The sequence below is a fragment of the Sinocyclocheilus grahami genome, unplaced genomic scaffold, assembly GCF_001515645.1.
Source record: "Sinocyclocheilus grahami isolate Dianchi unplaced genomic scaffold, SAMN03320097.WGS_v1.1 scaffold355.1, whole genome shotgun sequence".
Taxonomy (NCBI): domain Eukaryota; kingdom Metazoa; phylum Chordata; class Actinopteri; order Cypriniformes; family Cyprinidae; genus Sinocyclocheilus; species Sinocyclocheilus grahami.
Window position 1 is genome coordinate 645,064 of NW_015505534.1, and position 17,459 is coordinate 662,522.

Consider the following 17,459-nt stretch of genomic DNA (forward strand, 5'->3'; position numbering starts at 1 on the left):
AGTGAATGGGTGCCGTCAGAATGAGAGTTGATAAAAACATCACAATAATCCACGCAACATCCACACAACTTCAGTCCATCAGTTAAAGTCTTGTAAAGTTAAAAAGCTGTGTGTTTGTAAGAAACAAATCCGTCATTAAGGCATTTTAACTTTAAACTGTGGCTTCTTGCCAAAATCCATAGATCATAACAGTGAAAATGTCCTTTCCCTGTTGTCCTCTTACATCAAAATCCACTGACATATTTATTTAGAACTGTTTTGGATTGTTTTCGCTTGTACACAAAGCTTGATTTGTGCATATTTCTCTCTTCATTCAGACAAGAACACTTTTTCACTGGAGAAAGCGATATTATGGATAAAGGACTCATATTTTAGTTGGAAACAACAGTTAGAAGTCAAAAACATCTTGATGGATTTATTTATTACAAACAAGCAGCTGTTTGCTTCACAATTGATCGACTGGAGTCGTGTGGATTATTTGTGGATTGTGTGTTTTTATCAGCTGTTTGGACTCTCATTCTGACGGCACCCATTCACTGCAGAAGGATCCATTGGTGAGCAAGTGATGTAACACTACATTTCTCCAAATCTGTTCTGATGAAGAAACAAACTCTTCTACATCTTGGATGGCCTGAGGGTGAGCACATTTTCAGCAAATTTTCGTTTTTGGGGGTGAGCTATTTCTTTAAGTTGCACAAAAGAATGAAAGTCATATGGGTTTAAAGTGACATGAGGGTGAGTAAATAATGACAGGATGTTCAGCTCTACCGTTCTTTTAAAAAGACACACATTTTGAGATTATGCCTGCACTGTGACTTTCCTCATCAAGTGAAATCTGTCAGGTCAGATTGGCAGCCATATCACCCTGCAGCCCAAGACTGGTTGCCCACTGAAGCTAAGCAGGGTTGAGCCTGGTCAGTACCTGGATGGGAGACCTCCTGGGAAAACTAGGTTGCTGCTGGAAGCGGTGCTAGTGAGGCCAGCAGTGGGTGCTCACCCTGTGGTCTGTGTGGGTTCTAATGCCCCAGTGTAGTGACGGGGACACTATACTGACAAAAAGCACCGTCCTTCGGATGAGACGTTAAACCGAGGTCCTGACTCTCTGTGGTCATTAAAAATCCCAGGATGTCTTTCGAAAAGAGTAGAGGTGTGACCTCGGCATCCTGGCCAAACTCGCCCATTGGCCTATGACCATCATGGCCTCCTAACAATCCCCATATCTACTGATTGGCTTCATCACGTCTCCTCTCCACCAATGAGCTGGTGTGTGGTGGGCGTTCTGGCGCACTATGGCTGCCGTCGCATCATCCAGGTGGATGCTGCACACTGGTGGTGGATGAGGAGATACCCCCTGACAATGTAAAGCGCTTTGAGTGCGCAGAAAAGCGCTATATAAATGTAAGAATTATTATTATTATTATTAGGTCCCAGCCTCTTTTGTTTCGTGTATTCTTTGAAGTGCATTACGCTAATGCAAAAAGCAGGTACCCACATGAGGGAGTAGAGCCTCCGTTAGTGATACATAGCTGCTTTTAATGAGCAAGTCACCGATTTAATCCTCTGTTTTGCTCAGAGGAGCTTGACTAGCTGCATTCTGCTTTTACAGACCTGCTGTGTAAGGCAACTGTCACGCATTTTGGCATTTTCACAGTTTGTAGAGCCCAAGGTCGTATTCTGTTTGTCTATAGATCTCTTCCTGTCTGTTTGTCTCTCTCTCTATTCCAACAAATCCAATGAGACTTTCCTGGCTCTGGCTGCGTTTTTGTTGCCATCTCTAGGGGCCATTTAACAGAAAAGTGTGAATGTTTTTATGGCTGGCTGCATCGTTCAGATCTATGTACTAAAGTGAGATAATGAAAAAGGTGAGTCGCGTTTAATGGCGCAGTCCTCCCTGTCAATCACCAGCTCATTGTGTTGAAAATGACAATGTGGGTGGACATCCTGAACTATTCCCAATTTAATCACCATGGTTTCCAGGACATAATTGCACTGGATGTCTTCATCCTTATGAAGCAAGCTGTTTGATGTTCAATAGGACAGCAATATCACAAAATAAATCTGTTTTCAGTTTCACTTAGATTACATGGAGAGCAAATTGCTGAAGTCTTCTGCTTCTCAGATTGTTCTCCCCGTGTGTTTCTCAATAATTTCTCAAAATGTGCTCATATTTGCCAAGTCAGAGATCTCATCAAATTATATGAGATTTGATGAATAAATAATGAATAAAATATATTTATTTGTAGAAATTATTATATGGAAAATATTACTACTCACCAATAGAATGCTGTTAAATGTGTAAAGCTGAAGTGAAATTTAAAACTACGGTCATCATCAATAAAATAAAAATAATTTGTGATTCATTTAATGATTAAAATAATGTTTAAAAAATCTAATTTATAATTTTTATTAATTATAATTCATTTATTACTATTATTATTAATTTTATATTAATTTTTGTTTTGTATTTTACAAATAAAAATATTACTACTCACCAATAGAATGCTGTTAAATGTGTAAACCTGAAGTGAAGTATAAAACTATGGCCATCAATAAAATAAAATAAGTTGTGATTCATTTAATGCTTAAAATAAGGTAATTATTATTTGTGGTTAAAATAATGTTTTATTATTATTATTAATTATTTTTTTATATATTTTTTTTACTTTACATGTTCCACTGGTTTTTTTTTTGGTCTTTGGAAATGTATTTAATTGAACATTTTATTTATTTATTCATTTATTTTTACTCTTAACATTTTCGCAAACCTTCTAGCACCCACTTGGTGTCTGGGTTTCTCCGGACCCCAGTTTGAAAACCTCTGATCTAAGCAATACTTTCTTCCTCTGGTTTGTTATTATGAAGAAAAGGCTTTTTTCGCTAACATTACTTTATTCTGTCTTTTCTCATCAGATTCTCATGGAATGGACCTTTTCGCAGTGGCAGTGCATGAGTTTGGCCATGCCATAGGGCTTGCGCACACTTCTGCTATTGAGTCCATCATGCGCCCTTACTACCAGGGGCCAGTGGGTGACCCACTCAAGTACAACCTCCCGTACGAAGACAAGATTCGCGTCTGGCAACTTTACGGTAAGAACGTCCACCCCTTGGTCACGTCTGGCTTCTTTCTTTTTCCTGTACCTCCTTCCTCTCCATCAGTTAGCTGAAACCAGGCGCTGTGGCAGACTGGCAGACTGTGTGAGCTGAGATCTTCAATCAAACGTGGACACCCCGCTATCACTGTTTGAATCTCAGATGCCTTGGCATTGTTGGAGAAGCAAAAAAGTGACAAGTAGCAACAACAGTCTCTCTGCAAGACATACAGACAGATAGATGCTGTAATCTGTCAACAGTAAACACACGAGGATAAAAATGAGTTGTGCCTGCTGATAGCGCAGTTACATGCATTGTCTGCATCGTTTTATTGCCATATTCACTAAAAGAACTAGAATCAGGTGCCACAAATAAACCAGCAAAATCACAGTTTCGTAATTTCTTATCTTGTGCATCTATTCTGAGTGCACAGATATGGATAAAGCAGCCATTCTATTTAATGTATTTATTAGAATCAATGGAAATAGCATTTTTAGTTGTCAAGAGTGCAAAATTAAACCCAGTTTTTAAACATAATTATTATATTTTTATTATTTTAATATATGTATTATATTATATGCCATTATATGTGACCCTGGACCACAAAACCAGTCTTAAGTTGCACGGGTATATTTGTTTTTTAAGAATTTACCCTTATGACTGGTTTTGTGGTCCAGGGACACATATTGTATTTTGTTATTTTAATGTATTTATTAGGTTTAATAATTTTTTTTACTTATTATATTGTATGTTAATGAATACAATAATATATAATATTATATTTAAGTCCAATGAATATTATATTCATTATATTCAGACATTATTATTATTATTATCATTATATTCATTTATACATGTGCCAACCACTGTTATTTTAGTATCATTGAGATACTAATATAGATTTTATTAATATTTTGAATTAGTTTTTATTTTTATATTTAATTTTTATTTTAATCATTGTTAACGTTTTAGTAAATTGTCTGTTTTTGTAATTATTATTATTATTATTATTTTAATATGTCTGTATAGTTTTTAAATATAGTTTGGAAATTAGAAATGCTTCCTTGGCAACTAGCTGAAAAAAAGCAGTTTTATTTTATTTCAGTTAACAAATAGTATCGAAGTACTGACAATGTTTTTACTTCTAATTAACTATAATAACCCTGGTGTCAACATAGAAGATGTGTTGCTGATGTGTAGTGTACTATTGTAATATAATGTTGTTAATTCCCTATGTGCTTTAGTTGTTTATTTAGTTATCTAATTAGTTAATTATTTTTTTAGTTTGTGTTTTAGGGAGTTGATATGGAAAGAGTGCATCCATGCTACTTGCACATTCTGACTGGCACATAAAAGTGGTTCAATAGTTCTCCTCCATCTCTTCCCACTCACACTACCTTGTTTTAGCTGAAGTGCCCATTGTAATTTGGAGTGATTGGCACTGCATCCCCCCTCTACAGGCTGCCATTTTCTGTGATCCCACCAGGCAAATAACAGGCCCCAAACGAGGGGCGCAGAGAGCAGAAGTGATTTGGTTTGTATAGGGGCACTATTGATTTAATTACATGGCAGTGTTGAGCTAGGCTAGGAGCACAGGGATTAATTGGTCGTAACCATGATTTGGAACCTGCTAATCAGCATGCAGAATGCCAAACGGCGCTGCAAACACACATGGTGGGAAGCAAAGAGATAGAGTGATGGTTATGGATAGGGATAGAAAGATCAAGATGGGCTCAAAGACAAACAGTTAGTGCCAGGAGCTCTGGAACTCAGAATAGTATAGATGTGTATAGTTTCTGCAGTTTAATGATTGTGCACATTCTCTGAGTTAAATACCACTGCTTTTTGTCCAATTAATTAACCCTTATGTGCTGCTGAGATTGATTGACATTACTGTCTTTATTTTAATAATAGTATTTCGTAGCTAATTCTGCTTCTCAGATTGTTCTCTTGAGAAAAAGATCCCAGTAATCTGTCTTCTTGTGTGTTTCATCTCGATAATGCCTCAAGTTGTGCTCTGACATTTCAATATGAACTGAACTAAACAGTCTCCAAAGACCAAATTATCTCAGCCATGCTGTCCACACCGATTTTATAGCTCAATTCTCTTACTGTATATCAGCAGTTGATATACGGTATAACAGTCTCACTTGTGTCAACTTTTTTAAGAGGAATATTTGATACAAAGTTAAAAAATACGACATAACTGAGAATGAAGAAATAATTAACCACATTATGTTATTCTTATCTTTTTTATTTTTATTATTGCGTTTATTTACCTTGGGTCACTTGATGGGACCCCAAACATGAGTCACATTTTGTAACATTTTTGACAGGGGTTGCATGCATGTTTTTAAGGCAAGTTTGTTTTTATAAGTTATTATATGATTATAAAACCTGTTACGTATCAACCAGACACAAAATATGTATATTTGATATGTTTTTTAGCTATTAAAAGGTCCCCAAACAGGTTAAAAGCTAAAGAAATAGCATTCTTTGAAAATAAATATTATTTGATTTGGAACAAAGTAGGAATGCACCTAGTTTTATTTTTACTTGCACATTATTACTCGTACGTTTTCTCTGTCTTATGTGGCAATGCAGTAGTTTTGCAAAACTCATTTTCTGAGACTGGCTGTTATCTCTAACTTCAGAGTGATTATTTTCGTGTAATAAAGTTTGTCAAAAAGACTGCACTTAGTGTGTGTGTTCCTCTCAGAAATGAGGCAGTTTTATGCTTTTGTGCAAGTTGAACTCGCCTTGTGTTTTGTCAGGTGTTCGGGAGTCCGTATCGCACACGACGCAGCCAGATGACCCCTCTCAAACGGCCGAACCTCCCGTCCTGCTTGACCTCCCCAAAAACAGATCCACGATACCGTGAGTCAACAAGCACGCACCCACAAAACCCACACTCCTCTGGCCAGCATGTCTTGAATATTTTGAATTGCAGAGGTAGCAGTCTATCATTTAGAAAGAGAGTATGTATGGACTTCGTAATGCGCCCGCAACTGCATTCAACCTTCCTGAAGCAAATACCAGAATGACACAAATTACAGACTCAATTCCTGACTCCTAGTAAACAAGCATTTAGTTGCTCTGAGAGCAGCGTGCACCTCTCTATTTCCTCTCTCTCTACATCTTGACAGCAGACATGTGAGACAGGTAGACTTAGTTTGACAAAGGTCAGTAATATATTCCTCTCAGAGAGCTCAGCTAATAAGCTGTGAATGAAGATCTTTGTTAATAAAGTATCAGATGAGTTCCAGCTCACAAAAGCAGCTCTGTGACCGTAATTGCTCCATCATTAGCATCCCAGCCACGTCAAAGTGCTAAGTCAGTCATTAGCCGAGGGGATAACGCATTCAGAGATTCTGTTGCAAGCTGGTAATAACATCTTCTTTGATTTGCCCAATCTTAAACCATGCACATAATAAGGACATTCGGGACTAGTTGCACATAGCCGTAGCTAGCCAAAAATATTAAAATACAGGCTTACGGTAAAAGTGCAAATGCTTTCAAACTAGCAATGACGGGTTGTGCTGATTCAAAACTGGATATTTAAATGGTGGCGTAAGAAAGTAGTGCATATTTTAGAAAACCTGAAAAATGTCTTGAGTTAAATAAATGTAAAATGCTGTGGTATACACTATTTTATTTTATATTTTAATTTTTATATTTTTTATTTATTGTATTTTCGATTACATTTACTTTCTATTTTATGTTTATATTTTTATTTAATTTTCATTTTACTTTTTGAATTTTGCTTTTATTTGTTTTATATAACTGTTATTTTATATTATTTTATTTATTTGTTATATTCTTTTATGTATTTATTTATTGTAAATTTTGTAGCATTTTATATTATTTTATTTGAACATTTTAGCATTGTATTTAGTTATTTGTTTATTGGTTTTGTTTTGACTAAATACAAAGCAACTTTTGCCCGTTCCAGCCAGAAGGTGAAGTTAAAAGGTCCACCAGTAGGGGCCAACTAGACCATGTATACCAGCTAAATCGTGACTCCTCTGCTATTTTCGAAATTGTTGACTCTGGATCATGTAATTATTCAAAATTATTTCTGCATTGCATTGAGGCTGCATGACCACCTCGAGGTGTGCATACATTTTAAATAATTCAGTGGTCTGTCGTCAGTTATTCCTTCCATAATCAATTATTTACTCATGTAGAGACACAAAAACTAGTGAAAGTATTGTGCTCTTGTTTTAAGTTTATCCATTTCATTTCTTTTCTCTTGTACTTTCTCACAGACCTGCCCATGATGCCCCTGATAGATGCAGTAGTCACTTTGATGCTGTAGCCCAGATTCGAGGGGAGGCCTTCTTTTTCAAAGGTAAGAGCACCCTGAATTCCACAGTGAAATCAATAGCTATAGCAATAGACCAAGTATAAAGTAAATATTAAATATAATAAAATAAAATGAATGTAATAAAAAAAGCATAATTGCATGACATTTTATGACTAAAACTGATATTATGATGATATTAAGATATTAATAACTGATATTAAGACACTATATATATTGAATTCAAACCTGTTTCATTTTATTATCCTATTAGAAAGATAAAGTTTAAACACAAACATTTTAAATAAATAAAATAAAATAATACAAATAAATAAATTTACAAATTAGATAAAAAATATATTTTTGCTTTTTAAGTAAATGTATCTTGTAGGTTTTACTGGAAAAACAAGACCGAAAGTGTGTATATATATATATATATATATATACACACAATTTTTTTAAATTATTTATATTCATATTTTCTATTTTATTTATTATTTAATTTTTGCATTATAATACTTCAAATCAATTTTGTGGACACACAAAAAAAATATTTTTTATTTTATTTTGAATTTCTTGAACTTGGACTGCTGTGAAATTGTTTTGGTTTCCTGTTTAGTCATGAATGTGCTGTCTGCCGACAACTGCTGTCTGCATTTTAATATATTATCATTTGTGCACTGTATTTGCTTGGCTGGTTCTGCCAGCTGGACACCGTCCTCCCCACTGCACCCGGGCATGCACACATTCCACGCTTTATTAATCACTGTCCCTTATACATCATATGATAGCACATAATTACACCATAAGCTTACATAAACACACATTCTTACTATCACACCTCTCGTCAGGGAAGTATTTTTGGCGTCTGACACGTGAGAAGCACCTGGTGTCATTAAGGCCAGCTCAGACCCATCGCTTCTGGAGGGGTTTGCCTGCCAACCTGGACAGCGTGGATGCTGTATACGAGAGACCTGGAGACCATAAGATAGTGTTCTTTAAAGGTAAATGCCTGGATTTAATCTCTTATTAAGTTAGTATTTAATGTAACCCTTCAATATAACCTTTACTTTAATTATTACTCATACATCTTTTTGTCAGAATTTCTTACCTTAAGTATAACATTTTGGCACATAAGTCATCCTGAACTGAATGAGTGCAACACCTTAGCATTGTGGTGCCAAGTTTTGCACAATGCATTTACTTCAGAAAATGTCCAAATCTAGTTTTACACTGTGATTTTTGCTTTTGGCAGTCAGTAATCTGAGGTAATTCCACAGTTAAAGAGATCAAGAACATCTATCAAAAGCTCTTTAAAATTATTGTGTGCAATATTTCAAAAAGACCCTCTGATAATGTAGTTAATTCCAAACATTTTAAGCAAAATGCTCCCTTGGGCGTAAACACTCACTCTTAGGAAAATTCTCGAAATGATTGGAATTTAACACTCTCGAGTTATGTAAATGTCTTTTTTAATAAGAACTGGACTGTAAAGCAAACAATGTCCGTGCATTAATTTTTTTATTTAATTATTATATAAAGGGATTGTGCACAGTTTTACGACCCTGATTCGCCTTGGAAGATATGATTGTATTTCGGTGGAGAGAATGTTCGCCGGGCAGGTGTTTTGATTGTGTGGTTGTCATAGCAGCAGTTTTTAGGTCTATGTGTGCAGAATGGAGAAAGGGGCATAATGTCCTGTCATGCCTAATGCACGGCATTGTGTCTAATGCACAGTGAGCTCCTTGTGTCCTCAAAAATGAAGAACAGACATTTGAAATTCTGTGGTGGAACGAATCAAGCCTGTGTTAAATAAAAACAAAGCTTGCAAGGCACATAGCTAAGCACTTTCATGTAAAAACACACATACAGCTTCTTTTATTTATTTATTTCCGTGTTGTATTACATTAATACTGTCAAAATTGAGTTGATGCATGTAATAATTCAAACGGTTAATGCTGTTAACCTATGTATCAAATCTGACCAACCCATTGTCAGCATATTCCAATTATGCAAAATGATTGATAGGTAGAAAGCCTATTTATGATGGGGGGGAAATGCAGGCCACTCTCTCTTTTTCTATTGCTTTTCACAGAGCTTAGGACCGTCACATAGATGAGTATTATTTCTCAGAATACATTTCGGAGATATCTATTAGGACATTTTATGATCGGTATTTTAAAAAATGTATTGCTTCCAGCACCTGCAATTAGCATTGAAGCATTTTGAATATTTTTGAAATGTCACCCACAAGTGAAACTCAGTGGCGGCTCGTCGGGGGATGCAGGGGAGGCACAGCTTCCCCAAAATTTTGAGGTGAAAATGGGAGGACGATGTAATGTTAATAAAATTCACAATTCATTTCAGTTCATATCTCAAAACTTGTATTTTTTGTTTGTAATTTCACAGCTGTAATACCATAACATGTTACTGAAGTTGGAAAGCACCGCTTTTCTATCGTGAATGTGCCGAATCTGCTGATGTAACAACTGCTAAATGATAGAAAAGGGGAGGGGGAGGCCGGGGGAGAGGCGAGCTCTCGTGCCTCCGTTGGAAAAAAAAAATTTGCCAATCAGCATCGAGTGTTCACTTTCAGCGCTGAGGAGTGTTGAGAAAAGAAACCTCGTAGGGGAGGCTAGCATCCCTTCTGGTATATCAACCAATCATCATAGAGACGTAAATTACGTAATATTAGTTTGAACATCTCACGCTGCGCTGATAATGTACCAAGTACTTATGAGTAGCGATATTGAATATTTGATCGCCAACAGATTTACCAAGCTGTCATTCAAACAGTATATATACAAGTTAAAAATAAAGGGAGAACACGCCTAAGCTGGATACAGGTTAACGTTACAGCAGTCGGCTCTTTTAACAGACTTTTAAGAAGGAATGGATGTTTGCTTCAAGTGATAGGCCAGGTAAGTGAAATTATATTATCTTGCTGTATGTGTGTCGTTTTCTTTACGTTTTCTGACTAAAAGCAACCAAAAAGCCATTTTAAAGTGGTTAAGCAAATAATAATAATAATTGGCAGAGATCCCCAGACCAATACAATTAGTGTGCCTCCTCTATTTTAAAACCCACGAGCCGCCACTGAAACTGAAGGCCAGTTATTTTGCATATTATGCACATGTTAACCTATAAAGACATGCAGATGAACATTTTTGGTCATTGTGTCATGTATCGCAGTTTTTTCCTTAGCATCTCATGTTACATTTTTTACAAATGGCAAGTTAGGGACCTTTAGGACACATTTAATTTTCGTTTGCGCTGTTTTATCCACCCTGAAAAAATGTCTTTGCAGTTTTGCACATTGCTAATTCACACACAAGCATAGTTTTAGGCTCCACTTGACGCACCAGATCTTTTTCCCTGTGGTTCCTCTAAGCATAGTAAGGGGCAGAGAAGGTGTCTCATCAGGTGTTGTCCTCTGAGGCTGTGCCAACCCCACAGGAAGAGCTCTGAACGAGGAGTGAGAGCAGGCCACAGTGACAGTCCCTGGCCTCCAAGGGAGGGAAAGAGTATCAGCCTGAGGAGGTGCTGGCAACAGTATCATCTTCAAATAGACAGCACTGAAGGCCAATTTCACCTGCAGAGTGAGATGGAGAGAGATAGTAAAGCTCTTTTTCAGATGGGACAAATGCAAGCATTAGGCTGAACCGGAGGAATAGGCTTTCATCAAGTCGCAAAATGTGGTGGTATCCATTGGTGATTCTAGACTCTACCTAGAGGGGCTATTGTCCCGTGTCTTATCCTCCATAAAACATGATTTATTCAGCTGTCAGAGTAGAGTATTAAAGAAACCGTTTTAAAAAATCGAATTCTGTCATCATTTACGCAGCCTCATGTCGTTCCAAACCCATAGGACTTTCTTTCTTCTGTGGAGCACAAAAGGACATATTAAGCAAAATTTCTCTGCTGCTCTCTTCCATATAATTAAATTAAATGGGGACCAGAAACTGTCAAGCTCACAAAAGAAAAAATAAATAAATAAACGTAATCTGTATGAATTTGTGCCCTTTTCTAGAGTCATTTGATAGCTTTATGTGAGGAAAAGACCAAATATTAAGTCATTATCCAGTATCTTACTTTAAAAACCTTGCTTAAGGCACAAATCAGAGACATCAGATGATTAACTGAATCAGCTGGACAATTAACTGAAAATGCAATAAGTATTTAACAATCACCATCCATGTGGGTGGGGCTAACTTAACAACAACACCAAAGTTAAAATAAAATAAAAATACAAATGGGAGCATCTAATGGACAGGAAAACCCCCTATGGAATGCAGGAAAGATGTATAGTTTCATTAAGACCAAAAGGTTGTTCGCTTTTAACTTGAAAGGTCCAGCGGCTTTCACATTGTAAGTAGTCTTTGATCAGTGTTGGAATATACCTACGAGATGAATGAATTCGGTCAATTCCACAAACAGCTAAAGTATGAACGGTGATTTGCATCCTTAAAATGTCTAGCTATTGGAGATTTTAAATCATCCCAACAAAAAGAAGTACAATGTTGTTTTACCAATATATTGTAGCCCACATGGACAAGTCAGAAGATAAACAACAGTAGTAGAACTGCAGGTGATGAAATTGGTTATTCTGTGTTGTTTTTTCATAGCAAAACTTAACTTTCTTAGAATTGCATCAAGAATAACAATGCCTGCAGGAAAGCAACTTTTGGGCTTTCCAGAGGCTTGACACATCCATCCACAGACACATCACAATCTGCATGCACCAAACGGTCTCTAATAGTTCGTCCTCTTGAGTGAACAAAAAGAGGTTAAATATATTCTTTCCAACATTTTCAACTGATAACACATGCCAATGTTTCGAAATAATTCAACCTTTGTCTGAAAGGGATCAGAAACAACAATAAGACAAACCCTTATTAAGAATGGAAATTTCAGAAGCAGTTAATGAATTATCAGATAAATTGAAAACTAGACCGTGGGAGTCGTCTGGATGGTCCGTCTGGTGTTGTTTCTCCATCCACCTCGAACCTCTCTTGCCTCTGCAATCCATCTGGACCCGTTTTGATGTTTGGATCAGCCCCTGTTGAATGGGCGGCCTCTTAAAAAAATCTCAGAGGCACTGGAGCCAGAGGTGGAACATGATGTCAAATGAAATCTCTTGGGTTGTGGATGTTGTATAGCCACGGATATACCCATCCATCTCGGTAATCCAGTGTGTCTCTCTTGAATTTCTTAAGCTTGGTTTTGCAAATCTCTTGACGATACTTGGTAATCGTAGAGTCCAGAGAAGTTTTGAGTGATTAAAAATCTGGCTCAGTCGTCACACTACGTAGTTGTTGTTCCGTGGAAGAAATTTGCTTGTCCAACTCTTTCTGAACAAACTCAATGACAAGCACTGTGAAGTGGTCAAGTGAAGCTTTGTTCAAGATCTCACACCATTTGATGCAAAAAGATTGATTGTGATAGCCTAGAGTTGGTTCCTTCTGAATTCGGAGATCTCTAGGAATCCGTTTGGATCTCACATACTCACTAAGAGTCGACCCATCGAGAAAAAACGTGTTTTCTTCTTTTCCAAACCAAGGAGATTCTTAAAATAATGATCTTTAGTCTCTAATTCTGTGCAAATGTTCTCAGGGTCCTTGAAAACAATTGCCTCAATATCTTGAAGGGAAAATGAACTGGTAATGGCTTGATTATCAGTCAACTTATTAATGTAGGCAAAATTGGACATAATCCAAAAAAGTAAAAAGGATAACCACAGATTCGCAGAATAACAGAAAAACAGAAATCCAATAAGTCAAAAAATATGAAAACATTCTGTGCCAATTGAGTAAAATAGAAAATATAATTGGGAGAGTGCATATATTCAATCAATGGAAAAAATACAAAAAGAAAAAAGGAATCCACACAACAAACAAAATACAAAGATCAAGGTCCTTTGAACAAAAATATATTTTTTTGTCAGCCAATCAATTCTCAGACAACTAGGAATGTAAAACAGACCACCTGTATCCACAGACTACAGTTTGAGAAGCACTGCTCAAAGCTCATCATATTCTACTACAGTATTACTGGGGGTCAAGCCCCCCAAAGCTCAAATTCTAGTATTGCCCCATGTGGTCTCAAAACAGGAAAATAGAGTTGACAAAAGCCGCAGAGGGAAAAGTGAAACCATAATGTGTATGCCAAATGAAAGCAAGTCTGAAAAATCCATTCTACGCATCAACCTGCATTTTATTTGCTTTTATTTTTCACTTTCTCTTCCCAGGAGCGTCATATTTCTTCAAGGGAAAGGAGTACTGGCGTGTGGCAGGCAGTGATATGGAGGTTGAAGCGGGTTATCCGCGTCCCATCGGCAAGGACTGGCTTATGTGCACGGAAATGCAGTCGGACTCCCCGGAGATGCAGAACAACTCGAACACGAGGCTTCACGGGCAGCACCACGCAGACCATGCAGAAAATGGCTATGAGGTGTGTTCCTGCACTTCGGACTCAGCCTCCCCGTTGGGGATGCGACTGACCTTCTCGCCCGCCTGGGTGTTAGCGCCGCTCTGGACACTCACACTCGTTCTCTCCTCTGCTCCTCTCTGATAAGGGCAGAGCCACAGGCCTGTACTCAAAAAGACTCCAGGAGCAGAACATACAGCAGCCTGTGGGTAAAGAGAGTGTTAAAAAGCTCTGGAAAAGCCTTTTGCCAGCACCGGACTGATGGAAAGGCCTCAGCACTTCAGTCAAGGGGGATTGGATCACATTCACATTTTCTTTTTCTATTTTGATGCTTTTCGTTGATGTTTTTTTCTAGAAAATGGAAATTATATTATAATTATTATTACTATTATTATTAGTGGTGCTTGCTGATCAAATGGTGAAAAATGAAAAATTGCTGCAGATTAACCGTCAGGCTATCCAAAATGTTGATGAGTTTGTTTCTTCATCGGAACAGATTTAGCATTACATCACTTGCTCACCAACGGATCCTCTGCAGTCAATTGGTGCCGTCAGAATGAGAGTCAAAACAGCTGAAAAAACATTATAATAATACACAATCAATCTACATGACTCCAGTCCATGAATTAACATCTTGTATAGTGTAAATCTGCGTGTTTGTAAGAAACAAAGACGTTAAATGATGGACTGGACTCTCATTCTGACGGCACCCATTCACTGCAGGAGGATCCATTGGTGAGCAAGTGATGTAATGTTATGATGTAATGTTAAATGAAGAAACAAGCTCATTTACATCTTGGATGTCCTAAGGGTGAGTTTTCAGCAAATTTTAATTTTTGGGTGAGCTTTTCCTTTAAACCCAAGTATTAAACTTCTACGCATAATTTATCTTACACTGTTTGTGCTACAGACATGAATGATATCTCAAATCATCCTGCTCGTTGAAGTGTGCTGTTAATTTATCAGACCTACGACTTCACCTGACAGACAACAAAACAACTGAAAAAATCCTGCAGGAGGGTTATGAGCCATATTTAGGATCCAAACTATCACAGAGACTTGTAAAAAGTCTTGGAATACATCCATAAGGAACCCTTGCAACCCATCGTGCCAGTGTGTTTTGCACAAGCAAGCATCAATATTTGTATTATAAAAAGTAAGAATGTATTATTTGTATTATTATTCAAAACACGAGAACATTCTTTAGCAGATTCAGTTCATTATTTTGTGTTTCAGAATATGTTGATATCAAGAGATTACAGTAACCAGCTTTCTGAGGCATATCCAGAGCCAGTAATAGTAATGATCGTGATGATAATGATAATAATAATATTGCTGATATAGGGAAGGTGGCAGAAATCTCACGAATAGGGCTTCCGGCTGGCTGCAGTTCATAGGCATCATGGGATACCATGAGCCACAACCTTATAACCTTCCCTCGCTCCAAGTGCTTTAAGAATCCTGTCACTCATCTTTATTGGCACCTTTTTGACTCGTTTCTTACTAAAAGCGTAATCCTTTACTTATTCTATACGGGTTCCTTATTGTAATCCAACTATTCCCAGTGTCTTTTTTTTCTTATTAGTCTGCCTTGTTCTAAGCAATTATATTTACTCTCATCTTCACTACTGACTGTTTTAGGAATAACCACCACAAAATCTTCACTCTAAAGCAATGACCGTAACTTATGATAGCAATCGACTGTATTTTTTGTAAGAAACACCACTGTTGTTTAGTTTATCAAGGTCATGCATGAAGCTGGATTCGCAATGCCTGGATCCCCACAGCTAGAACGTTTGGTTATACTATTATTTTTGTCTCGTTACAGTCTTTCCAACCGTTTCCACCGTCAGAGAGAGTTATGAGAAATAATTCAACAGACTGGGAGGATGTTTAACTCATATCCTGGGCTGCTGAAAGTGCACTCTGATTATATACGTAATGAAATGCTTATATACTATATATAAATACATATACATATATATTTAAGGTAAAAACTTCTATGGCAGTTGCAAAAAACAATGTACATTCTGAGCTGTCTTTTATAAGGTGAAATATTTTTGTAGAAAAATAAAGAAGAATGAGCAAACTTGCGTGATGAGTGCTGTAATTTCATGTCACACTGAGACTAAGCGAGCTCCACGCTGCTGCTTTCCCCCCGCAGACATGACAGCTGCTGTCACACGACGGTGGGAGCCGCTGTTTTGTGCACCACATTCACCCAGCGATGCCAAAATAACATCACGCCACCAATCACAATTGTATTCGCACCCAGAGCTCTGTTGGTATGATATTCCTGTTTGTTTATGTGCAGACATCCTATATGTGTTCTGCTTTAACTTTGTTATTTTGTGCCGGCCTTACTGTAAATCAAGGACTTCGCATATATTTCACAATGGGTATGGAAATGTAACCGTCGCCTTGGTAACGAGCCCACTCCGCGCGGTATGGGAAAAGCTGTAGACGTTTGAGTGTGCAAGAGCGTGTGCGTGTGTGTGCAGATACGAAGATGTTTTAAAAAGTGCTGAAAGTAAAACCAATGACTCTGAATAATGTGCTAGTTACCTTCCGATGGCGATAACAGAAATACTTTGAGCGGTAAAATGTTTCATCAAAGGTTCCAGTGCTGCTAATTACCCGGCTGCCTGGAGACCGTCAGTGCCCGTAGGTAAGCAGAGTGGTCATGTTCCAGTGACTGAAGCTACATCAGTTCAGGGACTATGTGCTGGGATCCTGTGAAGTACCGACTGAAATTTCAATAGGTTTACCGCTTTCTTTAAATGTGAAAAAATCTATCTATCTGTCTGTTACTTTCAGATAGGGTGTTTATCTATCTATCTATCTATTGCTTTCAGATCGGGTGTCTGTCTATCTATCTATCTTGCTTTCAGATAGGGTGTTTATCTATCTATCTATCTATCTATCTATCTATCTATCTATCTATCTATCTATCTATCTATCTTGCTTTCAGATAGGGTGTTTATCTATCTATCTATCTATCGCTTTCAGATAGGGTGTCTGTCTATCTATCTATCTATCTATCTATCGCTTTCAGATAGGGTGTTTATCTATCTATCTATCTATCGCTTTCAGATAGGGTGTTTATCTATCTATCTATCTATCGCTTTCAGATAGGGTGTTTATCTATCTATCTATCTATCGCTTTCTATCTATCTATCTATCTATCTATCTATCTTGCTTTCAGATAGGGTGTTTATCTATCTATCTATCTATCGCTTTCAGATAGGGTGTCTGTCTATCTATCTATCTATCTATCTATCGCTTTCAGATCGGGTGTCTGTCTATCTATCTATCTATCTATCGCTTTCAGATAGGGTGTTTATCTATCCATCTATCTATCTATCTATCGCTTTCTGATAGGGTGGTTATCTATCTATCTATCTTGCTTTCAGATAGGGTGTTTATCTATCTATCTACTGCTTTCAGATCGGGTGTCTCTCTATCTATCTATCTTGCTTTCAGATAGGGTGTTTATCTATCTATCTATTGCTTTCAGATCGGGTGTCTGTCTATCTATCTTGCTTTCAGATCTGGTGTTTATCTATCTATCTATCTATCTATCTATCTATCTATCTATCTATCTATCTTGCTTTCAGATAGGGTGTTTATCTATCTATCT

The 17,459-nt window shown here is 37.2% G+C and overlaps 1 protein-coding gene across 1 annotated transcript in view; it reads left to right on the forward strand.

Annotated features, from left to right (window-relative positions):
* LOC107548769 (matrix metalloproteinase-17-like) overlaps positions 1 to 13,963 on the forward strand; it is a 72,629-nt gene extending 58,666 nt beyond the window's left edge. Inside the window, exons 5-9 of the mRNA XM_016229575.1 lie at positions 2,911 to 3,087; positions 5,865 to 5,967; positions 7,359 to 7,441; positions 8,245 to 8,397; positions 13,641 to 13,963. Coding sequence (XP_016085061.1) covers positions 2,911 to 3,087; positions 5,865 to 5,967; positions 7,359 to 7,441; positions 8,245 to 8,397; positions 13,641 to 13,963 — 839 coding nt within the window. The remainder of the gene's footprint in view (positions 1 to 2,910; positions 3,088 to 5,864; positions 5,968 to 7,358; positions 7,442 to 8,244; positions 8,398 to 13,640) is intronic.
* The last annotated feature ends 3,496 nt before the right edge of the window (positions 13,964 to 17,459 follow it).